The sequence below is a fragment of the Opisthocomus hoazin genome, chromosome 23 (assembly GCF_030867145.1).
Source record: "Opisthocomus hoazin isolate bOpiHoa1 chromosome 23, bOpiHoa1.hap1, whole genome shotgun sequence".
Lineage (NCBI taxonomy): Eukaryota > Metazoa > Chordata > Aves > Opisthocomiformes > Opisthocomidae > Opisthocomus > Opisthocomus hoazin.
The window spans coordinates 12,133,279-12,146,928 of NC_134436.1; the positions used below are offsets into that span (position 1 = coordinate 12,133,279).

The 13,650-nt window shown below is 52.8% G+C and overlaps 1 protein-coding gene across 1 annotated transcript; it reads right to left on the minus strand.

Annotated features, from left to right (window-relative positions):
• Positions 1 to 6,948: 6,948 nt before the first annotated feature.
• Positions 6,949 to 13,608, minus strand: LOC142364023 (E3 ubiquitin-protein ligase TRIM62-like). Its single transcript, XM_075442221.1, has 6 exons — positions 12,949 to 13,608; positions 11,965 to 12,060; positions 10,668 to 10,901; positions 10,551 to 10,573; positions 9,460 to 9,602; positions 6,949 to 7,702 (listed from the first exon to the last, which is right to left on the minus strand). Exons 1-6 carry the CDS (start codon positions 13,552 to 13,554, stop codon positions 7,212 to 7,214), a joined length of 1,593 nt encoding a protein of 530 aa, XP_075298336.1. The 5' UTR covers positions 13,555 to 13,608; the 3' UTR covers positions 6,949 to 7,211.
• Positions 13,609 to 13,650: the final 42 nt, after the last annotated feature.

A 13,650-nucleotide genomic window follows, 5' to 3' on the forward strand; every position in this document is an offset into this window, starting at 1 on the left:
GGCTTTTCAAATGTGTCTGGTGAAACAAGTATGTTTGCATTTAGGGCAAGACTACATTGTCCTCAACCCTCCATTGAACAGCTGTTCTCAAACACATCCCTTCCGATGTAAAAGTTTACCATTAACCTGTCTCTAAGAAACGCTCATCAGAAGAGAGTATTTTTCCCCTCCAAAAATTAAAAAGTGATGAAGAAAGTAGGATTTTATCTTGAATTCATAAATTAAGAGGAACTTGTTTGCAAACTGAACTTCAGTTACAGCACCTGAAAAATGTAAAAAAATCTTTCAAATAACTTCTAAATAAATTTTCTTCAAAAAAGCTTGTAGCAAAGACGCACCACTGCGCCCAGCAGAAACTGTTTGAGCATTGGACTAGTGCTATCCGAAGAGAAATACTGTTTACGGATTTAATATCTCCTGCAGCCTTTGGATTTGTCTGCGGTTGCTTTCAGGCACCGGGCTTGCTCCAGCTCCTGCTCCGCTGGTGGAAGCCTCTCCATGGTCTGTCCTCGGAGCAGGCTGGGGCTTTCACCGAGTACGGAAGCGAACCCCGTCTCTCCCTCAGGCTGAAGATGAACGATTTCCCTGGTGAGATCCCAGAGAATTCTGCCCACTGCAGGTCTTGAGAACTGCGCTCCTGCTGCTCTCACCTCTGGCGAGGAGAGGGGGTGCACGCAACGAAATTCAGTTCACACTTTAGCTGAGAGATTTTCCCTGCAAGACCCACAGCCCCAGGCCAGAGCCCTGAGGAGTGACGAGCGTTTTTGAACGCTTACAGTTTGAAGAGGTACCAGTGTCTGAAGCCCCACTGTGAAGGAACAGTGTTGAATGTTAGTGCCTTGTAAAACATGAATCACAGCTTGTTAATAACGAAAGAAGAGACGCAAATAGATCTGACCTCTCTTTGAGATGAAGGACCAGAGCAGAGGAGCACAGGATGCGTGGTCCTCAAAGGAACAACTGCTGGAAAAATTCGCAGGGAACATTTTCCAAGCAAAGAAAGGATTTACCTGTTCCACTTGGTTTGGTTGCTGAGTCACCTAAGAAGGATGGAGAAGAACATTCTATAAAGCTGGCGATGCATTCAGGTTTGGGATTTGGTACTGTACCCCTGGATCTCATGGTCAGGTATGGGGACGAGCACATGAAGACCACGTTTCACGAAAGCACGACCGAGCATCCTTTGGTGCTGACTGGGGAGGTGGGTGGGAGCAGGGAGCCCCACCAGAGAGAGGAGGAGCTGGCCATACGCTGGGTGAGAGCAGACCTCTTCCTTGTCATCCCCAGAAACAGCCTTTCTGCCCGCCTCGCCCCCCTTCGCCAGCACCCCGAGATCCCCCCGAATACGCACCAGCCCCTCCTGGCCACCAGCCCGGCTCGCTGCGTGGCCGGCGCCGGGCCGCTCGCCCACCGTGCACGCCGCGCTGCAGTGAGGGCAGGCGACGTCCCGCGTCAGGCGCTGGCAGCGGCCGGTCCTGGGCTGACTGAGCTGCGCGACCGCCAGGTCCGTCCTGCCAGCGATGGCATGCTGACCCCACGTCCCGGGGCACGGGCGGCCGTGTCACCGAGGACAAGGTGACATGGGCAGCCGCGTCACCCACCTCCGCTGGGAAGGACTCTGCAAAGAGGAGGGTGCTTTGCGACGTGAAGCACCAGGTAAAGAGCTCTCGATAAGGTTACGCGAGTTGCCGTTGCTCTATATTGTCACTTATCTGGCAATGCCTTTCGCTTACCAAACCTGGACGGGAACTTTCAAATGCTGAAAATGAGAAAGGGGGAGGCATTTTGCCAATACCCTTGCGCGAACAGTGCTTTGACCTGCTGCAGGCAGGCTCCTACTGTTCTAGCACAACCACCGCCATGATAGAAAGAAAGTGCCAAACATATTAAATGGTGTCCAGGCTTCTGGAAAATGACTTTGATCCCACAGGCTAAATTCTGACTTGCGGCACAGCTGTGAGTAATGGGCTGTGCTGCTGCCAGCACAGCCCCTAGGTACACCGTGATTCAAAGTTATCCTCACAATCCGAGTTCAACCTCCGCTTTAATTTGTACAAGTTACAGAGATGACATCTTAAAATCCAGCTAGATGTTGGAGCTAGCCCTGCGTGCGGCTGGGGAGTTCAGCGCAGCAGCAAAATCTCTCGTGGACCTGTAACTTACTGTCGGTGTGGTTTCGCACTGCTGAATTGCAGCTGACACCCAGGCATCAATTAGGAAGCGATAGGGTATAAATTAAACGTATCACTTCAAGAGGAGGGATAATAAATCTGTCTAGCTATTAAGCTTGTCCACAAGCAGAAGCAAGAATCGGTGGGAAATGAGCCAGTTAACTGCAGCCAAAAGCTGTTCAGTGAGACTCGTGTGCTGGAGCATCACCACTCTACATCCAGGAGAGTGCTGCTGTAAACTGAACCCTATGGGCTTCATCCCTGATAAAAATGTTTTTCTGGCAATAAAAGCCAGTGCTTTTCATTAGAATCCAGCAACTGCGTAGCTGTCAAGGAAACAAACTGAAGGGGACCACTGGGACGGCAGGCAGGTAGCTCTCCAGCCTCGTTAATTGTGTGGACGTGGTGCCCTCAGCTGGGACAGGGAGCAGCTTCGTGGTGCAGCGGCCGGGGCAGAGGGAAACAGGCCGGGAGCTTTGATGCCAGTTATTGACACCATAGATTTCCAAAGAAGAAAACAAATGTTTTCAGGTGTTTCGGGTGGAACATACCTGCCTGTGGCCAGTGTAAATTCCTACAAATAGGATTGCCAAAAAAAAAAATTGTTAGTGTGACTTCCAGAAAGGGCAGCTGGCTGAGAAACAGGCATACTCACGCAGAACAGCAGAACACCGCTGCTTACGATGAAGAAGAGGAGAACGTCTGGCTGGTCTCTCATCTTCTGCAAAGACTGAAGATGCTGCGCAGCCTCATCTCTCCTCTGGGCCATTTCCTTATTCGCTCTGGCAATGCCTGCCAATTATTTTTTCTCAGTGTTCTGAACGTCACTCAGGATCATCTTCGCTTTCTGAATCAGCTCTGTGGTCACTGTTTTTGTATTGGTCTAAATGAACAGGTAAGAAAATGGTGCACTGGCTCAGGGAGCTCAACACTTCAGCTTAGCGTCTCCATTTATTAACCCGGATTGTATCTGTCCTTTGCACTGGCTTTAGAAGGAAGCAGACAATAAGCATTTGCTTAAAATATCTCATCAAATGGTTATGAAAATTAATCCTGATACAGTAATAAAATCAGTGTTGTGGTTTTGCCTCAATTTGCAGCAAAGCACCACGCAGTTACTCTCTCCCTCCTCCCTGGTGGGATGGGGAGGAGAATCAGAAGGAACAAGGCAAAAACTCGGGGGCTGGGGTGAAAGCAGTTTCACAGAATGGCAAAGGGAGAAGAAAACAGCAACCAACACTACTGGTAACAAGCACACACACCATGCAGGGTTCTCACCACCCGATGCTCAGCTGGCTCCTGAGGAGCAAAAGCCCCTCCTGCAGCCAGCTCCCCCCTGAAATACTGAGCCTGGCATCCCATGGTGTAGAATGGCCCCGGTGATTGGCTGCTTGGGTCAGCCCAGCCAGCTCCTGGTGAGGATTAACTCCAGCCCAGCTGAACCCAGGACAGTCAGATGACATTCAGCTAGCAATGCCAGAACGGTATCGGCACACGCTGAAAGTCCCACTTGTAGACTCAAATTGGCTTTCTTTTATTTAACTGATAGAAAGCTTTAAAAATATATAATGATATGTACAATCCATGGTCTGGCAGTCCCACAACCTGGTCTGTGCAACCACAGTAAATGGCAGAGTCTCCCAGCTGGCTCCTCCTGTGGAGCTATGCTGGGAGCCTGTGAGAAAGCCTGGCTGCTGGCGGGTTCTTACACCAGCGTTTTCCCCGCTGGGGACCGGACTATATCCATTTCTGTTCATCTGCTTGTAACAGCATAGCTGCCATGACTTATTTCTGGGAAATCTTGGAGGAAAGATGCTGCCGAGTTGGCGACAATCTGGCTACCAACCCCGGAAGGAAAGACAGCACTGAACTTTGTGGCGGGGGAGCAGCACGGGTAGCTGTAAACCAGACCGGCAGTTCGTGGAGCTGGTGGAATGGCACAGGTGCTTCTACCTGCCCGCTCTCACCAGCGAGCCCTATCATAAACTGCATTCACTTGCCTCCTCATAAAGCAGGGAATAATGGAAAACCGGTACGATCTTGAAATCTTTCAAGTCAATGTTTAATTTTTATATGTGTGTAACATGGTGTGCGGTAGGTTCATAAACAACTTGCCCTTTGAAGAAGTAAATTTCACTTTAAATGAATAAATCTCACTTCAGCCTTTAAAGCTCTGTTCCTGCCAGAATCTTCACATGTGCCTAATGTGATCCAAATCCTTAGTTTTCACATCTGTCAGCAGCTGTGGGAGCTGAGGGTAAGGTAATAAGCAACCGTCTTTTCTGAAGAGCAGCAAAACAGCAGTACTTACTCATCCAGCCGTTTATTTTAACAGATACCACGGTCACTGAGTGCTGTTATACTGCGTGATAACACACCTCGTTCTTCGGGGATGCGGCAGTCTCTGAACGGTTCTGGTTGCTCCCGACTGCCTCCGGCAGTGTTTTCACACCTCGAGCACCCACGCATGGCCACGGCAGACGCAGCTGCCAGATTCCCGTTTCTTTAATAAAAATGGTGCCATAAAGCTTATTTTTTCCTTGGGATAGCTGTCACAGCTGGACAGTTTTAATTTTTAAAAAAATTAAAAGACAAATAATCAAATTTGACTGAAGTTCCTTGCACCAAAACCCTTTTATAATTCCTCCCACAGAGTTGCATTCCGTATTTCCCTAGCTATCCCGGGGCTTTTAAAAACAACCCCACCAAGAGGACGATGCAGAGGAGACCTCAGCTTACCGCTGGAGACGGCTTCCCCACAGACAGGGCAGTGGTGCTCCTTCAGCAGCTCCGGGGATGAAGGAAATGGCTGCCACCCTACACAGCCCGCTTCTGTTTGGCAGCCCGGAGTTTTTTATGTGTAACTCGGGGCAGGAATTTAGTCTGCGGTTTGTGTAACAGCAAAGGATGCTTCCTGCTCGTTCCCGAGGAGGCTGCAACCTGTCCCGAGGCCCAGTGAGAGCCAGACGTCTCCTGCCCACGCGCTGGGCTCCCGCAGCGAGCTTCGCTTGGGCTCGAAATTGGGCCCAGAAATCGCAAACGCAAGGCAGCGAGCAAGCACAGCAAACGCATTTCATCTCCTCAGTCTCAGCCGATTCTGGGGCATTTCAGGAACCGCAGCTGGACCCAGAGGCAGGGCACGGAGGCCCCACGCTGCCATGCCCGCTGGGCACAAAGCCTTGGCGTATGCTTGTTCAGGTGGCCGGGCACAGGGACGCATCACAGGCCAGGCACGTGTTCATAGAATTACAGAATCATTAAGGTTGGAAAGACCTGTAAGATCATCAAGTCCAACCGTCACCCCAACACCACCACGCCTGCTAAGCCATGTCCTGAAGTGCCACATCTACACATTTTTTGAACACCTCCAGGGACGGTGACTCCACCACTGCCCCTGGGCAGCCTGTTTCAGTGCTTGACCACTCTTTCAGTGAAGAAACTTTTCGTAATATCCAATCTAAACCTCCCCTAACGCAACTTGAGGCCATTGCCTCCCATCCTTTCACCGCTGGCTGGGATGGACCAGGAAGAAGCCATGGGGAACCGCCTCTGTCTCGCTCTCTGCAGAGCCCTTGCCCTGCTGTCCTTTGGCAGCGGTGGCCAGAAACGCCTCCACGATGCTGCACAGTTGGAAATTCTTCTGCAGCTCCAGGATGGGCCCCAGCCAGAGCGTGCACCTGGGGCAGGGAGGGGTAAGGACCTCGGGCTGTGCTGGGCAGCTGCCTCCAGAAGCTGTGGACACGGCTCAGCGACACGGGGTCCCTGTGCAGACACAGCAGATGGGACAGCCGCGCTCGTCCTCCAGGCTGGCACCCCCTCCAAACCCTTCCTCAGCTTTTGCCATGGCTCCAGAGATGGCCTGTTAGCCAGCCTGCGAGCAACGAAAATGAAAGGCGTTGTGCCCCGGCTGGAGACCCGGCCCAGGGACCGCACTCCCTCCCCTCCGCCCTGCGACCGGCCGGAGATCCGCTCCCGTCCTGGGCTCCACCTGCAAACAGCTCTGGGAAGCCACGGCAGGCGCTTCTCACCTCACCCCGGGTGAGAAGAGTACGAGCCTGGCTGGGGTAAGCCAGGAGCTCCCTCTGCCTCAGTACCGGCTGGGGATGCAGGGACAGAGAGCAGCCCTGCCCAGAAGGACATGGGCGTACTGGGGGATGAGAAGCTGGCTTCAGCACAGCAAGACCTGGAGCTGTGGCAGTCCACAGCAATGACCCGAGGGCTGGAACCCCTCTGCTGCGAGGAAAGGCTGGGAGAGCTGGGGCTGGGCAGCCCGGGGAAGAGAGAGCTCCGGGCAGACCTTACTGCGGCCTTCCAGTACTCAGAGGGGGCTTGTCAGAAAGATGGGGACAGGGATTTTATCAGGGTCTGCTGTGACAGGACAAGGGGTAAGGGGTTTAAACTAAAAGAGGGGAGATGTAGTCTGGATGATTACTCCCTTTGCTGTGAGATTTTTGCATAGGTGAAGAGAAAATTAAAATTGAGGCAAGAATTAGGTAAGTAATCCGAGAGCTTGCAGGGGAGGGCAGCAGCAGAGCGCAACCCAGGTGTCTTGCCGCCCAGTCTCTACTCGCCTCCCAGGCCAGCTTTGCTTCGGCAACGGAGGGCTCAGGTTGTGCAGGCGGGGTGGACGAGGGCAGAGGTAAAAGCTGATGCCTTAGAGCAAAGAGCAGCCTTGCTGCTGCCTCGTTCTGTAGCAGTTAATGTTGCGTCATCACCTTTTTTATAAACTAGATTGTCATTGAGTTTTGCGAGCTAAATTACTTTAATAACGTGCAGCCAACACAGCACTTGATAGAGCTCAGCAAAAAAGTGCAAGTTAACCGTCCTGCCACTGTGATTCACACAGCAGATAAGAGAGGAGCTCTGCAGTAAGCGGCAGTGTGCTGTGACATACCCCACAGAGGCCTTGCCCTCACCCAGACGAGCTGTCACAGCAGCTCAGCACCCAATTTCTAGCACGCCAGCTCAGCACAGCCTCCGCCCGCAGCAGTCCCGACACCGAGGCCTGGAAATACAAACCAGCACCTTGTCCCCACATCGCTACAGGAGCGTCAGAGGGCCGTCAGACACGCCGAAGGTAGCATGGACAGGATAGTTTGAAGGGATGCTCACTGTCTCTATAAGCCTGAGGCTCTCAGCAGGAGCTCTGTCCTTGACAGACGCGTTGTAAAATGACAGTGTATTTCTTCCACAGTCTAGCATTACCCTGACCACTTCGAGGGCTGTAGAAAAGTCCTTTGCTCTGATCATTGTTTGACCTAGGAACACGTGGAATTGATCATGGGACATCTGCAGGTAGCACTCAAAGTTGGAATGAATGATCCCGAGCTTCCAGCACCTCGCCTTGCTGGTGTCCACCTCCCAGAAGTGGCAGCCCTCCGAGAAGCTCTGGTTGCTCTGCACGTGTGGGATGCAACTGTATGCATTTGACATCCCAAATATTAAAGAACTGAGAGGGAATGGAAAGACTACGTTGTTACTGTGAGCAGCTCCACCTCCTTGATGCACTGAAGAAGTCAGATGTTCATGAACTATAGAAAGAAAAAAAAAAACCACATTAAGATTAATAGATAATTGTGCAGATTTGCATACATCCCCATTGCTGAAAGTTAGCTTTCCCAATCCAAGTCATCCAAGTCAAGCCAAGTCATCCTATCCAAGGCATCCAATTCAAGTTCAACCCACCCAAGTCATTAAAAACCTGTTAACTGAAACACCTTCTGCACCTCTCTTAGCTGCTGCTATGTAATTCCAAAGGGGATTGATATCGCATCTCAAGAAATGCTGCTTTCACAATTTTAAAGTGTCTTTCTGCTGTTTGTTTCCAAATACAGCAACTCTTACATTTTAGATTTCCATCACTGTCCTGCAGATCTTCATTAGGCTTTTTTTAAATCGTCCCAGATTAACATCCTGTCCTGGGTTCGGCTAGGACAGGATTAATTTTAACAAGAAGCCAGGACAGCCGGGCGAGCTGACCCCAACTGGCCAAACTAACAGGGTGTTCGATACCCTGTGCCGTCATGCTCAGTGTGGAGGGGGGGAGCTGCCCGGAGGAGGTGAATCGGGGGTCCGGAGCCACTGGGCGTCGGGCAGCGAGAGAGCTGCCCTGCGATCCCCTTGTTCTTACCAGTGTTGTTGTTACTGCTCACTTCCTTTGCTGTTCTGTTAAACTGCCCTTATTTTGCCTTTTTCTTCCCATTCTCCTCCCCACCCCAGCGGAGGGAGCGGTGATACAATGGCCACGTGGACCTTTGTTGCTAGCCAGGGCCAAACCACGACATTTCCATGTACAAGAAGTGTGTGAATAGTAGCACAGCCACTTCATAAATGCTTATTTGCTTAGCATCATTTAAAGTTATTTTCTAGAACTCTCAAAACTTCCTGGCATGGCCAGTCACAAGAAGTTAATTCTACACTCAGGAATTTGTAGAATGTTTTTTATTCAGACTTCCTCTTGCACATAATGCTTTCAATATTGCGGCATTTTCTACTCTGGAAGTTACTTCAAACAGCAACTAACCAAAATCGCTCAGACAGCACAGATAATTAGGAGAACCTGGATCTGAGGCTTTCTAGCCCGAACAGGTCTGGACTATGCTCACAGGGGTGGCAGAGGCTGCGCTCGGGAGTGGCGGCGAGCACGGCATGGCAGCCAGGTAGATGTGCACGCCACACGCTGCCGCACATGCTCTGGACAGAGCCTTCCCACCCCAGCGGTCCCCGTCTTGACCCTAGGCTCACCGCCAGCAAGGGCTCAAGTACCACCAAGAGAACAACAAGAAGGAAACCCTAGTTTTTTCGATTCAGGTGGACAAGCATCCCACCGTGCACAGCATCAGGACTGTAGGTTGATCTTAGGAAGCATTACAAAAGAGTAGAATTATTTACATAGAAAGAGTAGGTTATTTACGTTGCCAGACAAACTCCACCTGCTGCTGCTGTGGCGAGTTCTCAGCTTTCCTCTGTGCTTTGAGCCAAAGCGACACTACAGACAGAAGAGGTGTTGCTATTCTATTCTCTTACCCCTCCCAGAAAGCTGCCAGGACGTGAGCACCTCTTTACCCAGAGCCCATTTTAACAGGGCGTATTCAAGGCATGTCCCAAAGCGCTGAAGCCCAAGATAAGAACCCTTCTATGTAAACAGATGTGAAAATAATCAAACACAGTGTTAGCAATCCGTTCTTCTAGAGGTACTCTGTGTGCCTGACGTCTTTTTACAGTCCTTTCTTCAACACGTTTTGTTGGTTCTGCGTCTTGCTTGCCACGTAGCGAAATGGTCACTTACCAGGTGGTGATTTAAACATGGACTGCATGTCTGAGAGGAATTGCTGGAAAATCCTCAGAGTATTGTCTGTTGTTAGTTCATCGAAGATCATGGGGGGTGTCGGCAGCTTTACAGTAGCGGTGTTAGGAACTGGCTTGCGTTTCCTAAAACATGCAGAAAGACATCAGTAGAGCAGCAAGTCATCACCGAGCCCATCCCTGAGCCAACGACTGCATCCCCGCTGCACGCCCAGCCTCCGTTGGAGATGCAGAAAGCGCCTTCTGTCCTCCCCTCCCTCCGCAGCTTCACCGGGAAGTCCCCCTCCAAGTGGCCTCTTCCCAGAACCCCAGATCTCGTCAACATTTTTCGGACAAAGTGAGTATTTCACCGAACTCGAGGGGAATTTTAACAGGTACCTTTACCTATGCGTATTGTCTACGTGCGTGTGAATCGATTCAAGGCACAATATCCTATTAGTGTGATTGTAGTAGTGAATTCTTTTTAATAACTCTGTAGATGCCAAGTTAAACAGTGTTTAATTGCTGCTAAATTTCTGTGATTTTCTCTCTCTCTCTCTAACTGTGAGCACACCTTGAATTGCTACTAGGCGTATCCTTTAGACACAAACCCTTGTGGCCCGAGGCTAAGTCTGGGTCCAGCCGCACCCAGGCTCCTCTCCGAGCAGGAGTTTAGAAAGCGAGGGAGTCCATTCCAAACCTTGTGACCCAGCGGGAGGGCGTCCCTTGCCCCTTGCATCTTTCTTCAGTCTCTGTACGAATCATTCCACCTCAATCCTAATCCCAATTCTGTATTCCATTCACTTGGTAAGTGATAGGGTGAACCTTGCCAACAAGCTTCATAAAATCACATTTCATAAATTTTCAGTGTAATCTTTTCTTGCAAATAGCACTGGCAGCAGTTCTCTAAGGGACCCAACCCCTCGCTCGCGACGCAGGCGCAGCGTGCGCAGCCGGCGTGCCGCCGGGGCGGGCAGGGCCAGCCCGGGGAGCGGTGGTCCCGCCGTGCGCGCAGGCTGCGCTCGCAGCCCCGCACCGCTGTGCCACCCGAAGCAACGCGAAACGCAATAGTGCACCGCCTCAGGAAGAGCTTACCTGGCTCGAATCTCTGCAAAAGCCTGCAAAAGACATTTGGAAGTAGAGTTAGTAGAGTGCAGGCAAAGGCCAGCCCAAGAGCTGAGGGCCTCCGGGATCGGAGATGCCGTTAGGTACCTTGGTGAAAAGAAGTAGGTCCTTCTGCTCTCTCAGGGCCTCCAGCTCCTGTACGTCACGGCTGGCTGCATCCTTCTCCTCTTTGTGCTTTTGTACGTGCATCTGAATCTGAGAAAGCTGTTGCTCCTCGCTGTGACTGAGAATTTTCAGGACCTCTCCTTTTCTGTTATCTAGCTGCTGATGCATCTCTTTGAAGAGGCTCTCCAGCCGACTCCTGTTCAGGCTCTCCTTAGCCTATGAAGAAAACACTTTCAAAGCTGTTAGGGACTGAACCTTACCTTTTCTGTGCTAGCTCTCACTCAGGGAGGAGCCTGGTCTTTTCTGGGCTGACAGAAGTAACTACTAACTTAGTGCCTCTCCACATGACAACAAACCGGGATGTCCCACTGGCAGCAGAAAGGCCAAGTGACGTAAGTGGCCCCCCCCAGCACCTGGCACTTGACTGGAAAAAGATGAAAAAGTAGCGCTTTCTTGCACGATGCTTGCTGAAGACTTTCCACTGGGCATGTGTTTCCTTATTCTGCACCGGTATTTTTCTACAGATGCATTGCCCTTGGTCCTTTTAAGGATGGGTGAGGAAAAACAGTTTCTCTGCTTCCCGCCTCCACCAAGCTGCTGTCGCTGTTTGAAGGCGGTTACGCTGCCAGACAGGACGCTGCCAACACGCACGGTTTTGTCATCTTCAGACTAGAAGGCAACGTTTCCCTTGCCTGGGGCCAGGACTTCTAGTCCCGTCACTTCTACTGGTGGAGGAAGGCAAGCACCAGTTCTGCCCAAGCAGAATGACCTAGGATTTGAAGAGCTGCATTAAATTCCCTGCTCTTTCACAGCTTTTAGGTAGGTATTCGTGCCAGGAGCCAAAACCAGACGCTTTGGGGCCATCTTTTAACCTCATTCCTACCAACTTCTGAGAACCGCAGGCTAATCTAAAGGGATTTCTTGTAAAGAGGAATAAAAATTACTACAACATGGTCTTTATCTTTCCCATAAATATTTTAGAGCCTGCGAATTAAGTAAGGTTGGGGGAAAAAAAACCCCGCCAGCCACCACCCGCCATTCAGGAGGCAGGGCCTTAACAGCAACTTTCAAGCTCAAAGGTCCGTTGGAAACTAAAGCGAGATAACAAGGTTGTTCATCATCCTCCCCCAACGAATAAGCCTAGAAAATGTCTGAGAAACCACCCGGGAACTAAAAAAGCTTTGGAACCCGTGATCTGGGGCAGGGCAAAAGAAAACCTTATCTCGCCAGCTACCAGCCTGCAACCACCCCCAAAGTGGTAGGGGACCCTGGAACAAACCTTCACTTCCTCCTCCTGCTTCAGCAGGTTTGCTATGCTTTGAGCCAGCGCAGCTTCTTGTGCTTTCACTGTTTTCAGAGTTTCAGGAAGAATACTCTAGAAAAACAAGCGGAGGGAGATGTCAGGGAAGGACCAACACACGTGGATGAGATCAGCCATTTTATGGAAACAGGTTAAGCTAGACCCGCCAAAAGTTTGCTCGCGGTTTGCTCTCAGCATAAATCAAAACGTAAAGGTTTACTGGGAGGTTTATCCCTGAACAAACACCACAGCTACCAGCAGGAGAGAGACGATTTGAAGCTGTAAACTGTTTGTGTGCAACAGCCACATGCCAAGCTACTTCTAGTGCCGACAGCTTCCTTCCAGTCACTCCGTCATTAATTCCCTCGGCACAAACGCGGCTCAGGCCAACCCTCCGGTGGGAAAGCGCACCGAGGACTGAAGGCACGGCCACACGCACTCGGTCCCACCAGCCTGGCTCCTCAGGACGGGCAGCGAGCACCTACGACACCTTCTCTTGTTACCCGCGGGGCGAGCCCAGAGGCAATCTGGGGCAAAACCAGGAAGAAAAGCCCAGCGCCCCAAGACGGAGATGCAGCCCCGTCCGGAGCGTGCAGATGTGAGACCTGGGGGACGTTTCACCCTCGTGCCATGGATGCCCATGGTTTGCTGAGCACCGAGCGTGCTGGTGTGAGACCTGGGGGACGTTTCATCCCTGTGCCATGGACGCCCATGGTTTGCCGAGCACCGAGCGTGCGGGTGTGAGACCTGGGGGACGTTTCATCCCTGTGCCACGGACGCCCATGGTTTTCCGAGTGCGCGGGTGTGAGACCTGGGGGACGTTTCACCCCCGTGCTGTGGATGCCCATGGTTTTCTGAGCGCACGAGTGTGAGAACTGGGGGGCGATTCACCCCGGTGCCGCAGCCACCTGCGGTTTCCCGAGTGCCGCCCGCACCCAGGCCGCCATCCCGGCAGCCTCTCACCTGCGCGTGGCCGAAAGCCTCCTCCAGCGCGACGACCTTGTGGTTCTTGTGCAGGCCGGCAATGCAGCAGAGCGCGCAGAGGCAGGCCGAGTCGTTCTCGCAGAAGCACTCCAGCAGCTTGCCGTGCTGGGGGCACCTGCGCTGGGCCAGCAGCCGGGCGTCGCAGGGCTCGGTCAGGACGTGGCAGCTGCGGGGGCTGAGGGCGCGGTGCCGGGCCAGGTGGGCCGCGCAGAGCGAGGCCTCGCAGCTCAGGCAGGTCTTGGCGGCGGGCTGCGGCTCCCGCAGGCAGAAGTCGCACGGGACCCCCTCCTCGGGCCGCCCCTCCCCGCACGGCGCGTCCCGCTCGTGCCCGGCGGCGGCCAGGAAGCGCTCCACGATGCTGCGGAGCTGGATGTTGGGCTGCGGCTCCCCGTCGGGGCCGGCGGGGCCGTCGGGCGCGCAGCAGAGCGGGCAGCCGAAGGGGCCGGGCCGGCGGCGCGCCACCCGCACGCAGCCCCGGCAGAAGCTGTGCCCGCAGCGCAGCGACACCGGGTCGCTGTAGAGGCCGAGGCAGACGGCGCAGGTCAGCTCCTCCGCCAGCCCGGGCACGGCGGACGCCGCGGCCATGGCGACCGGGAACGGGGAAGGAGCGGCGGGAAGGGAAACCGAAACCGGCGGGGCGGGGCGGGGTCGCGGCGGGGCGGTGGAAGGGCGGGGCGTGAC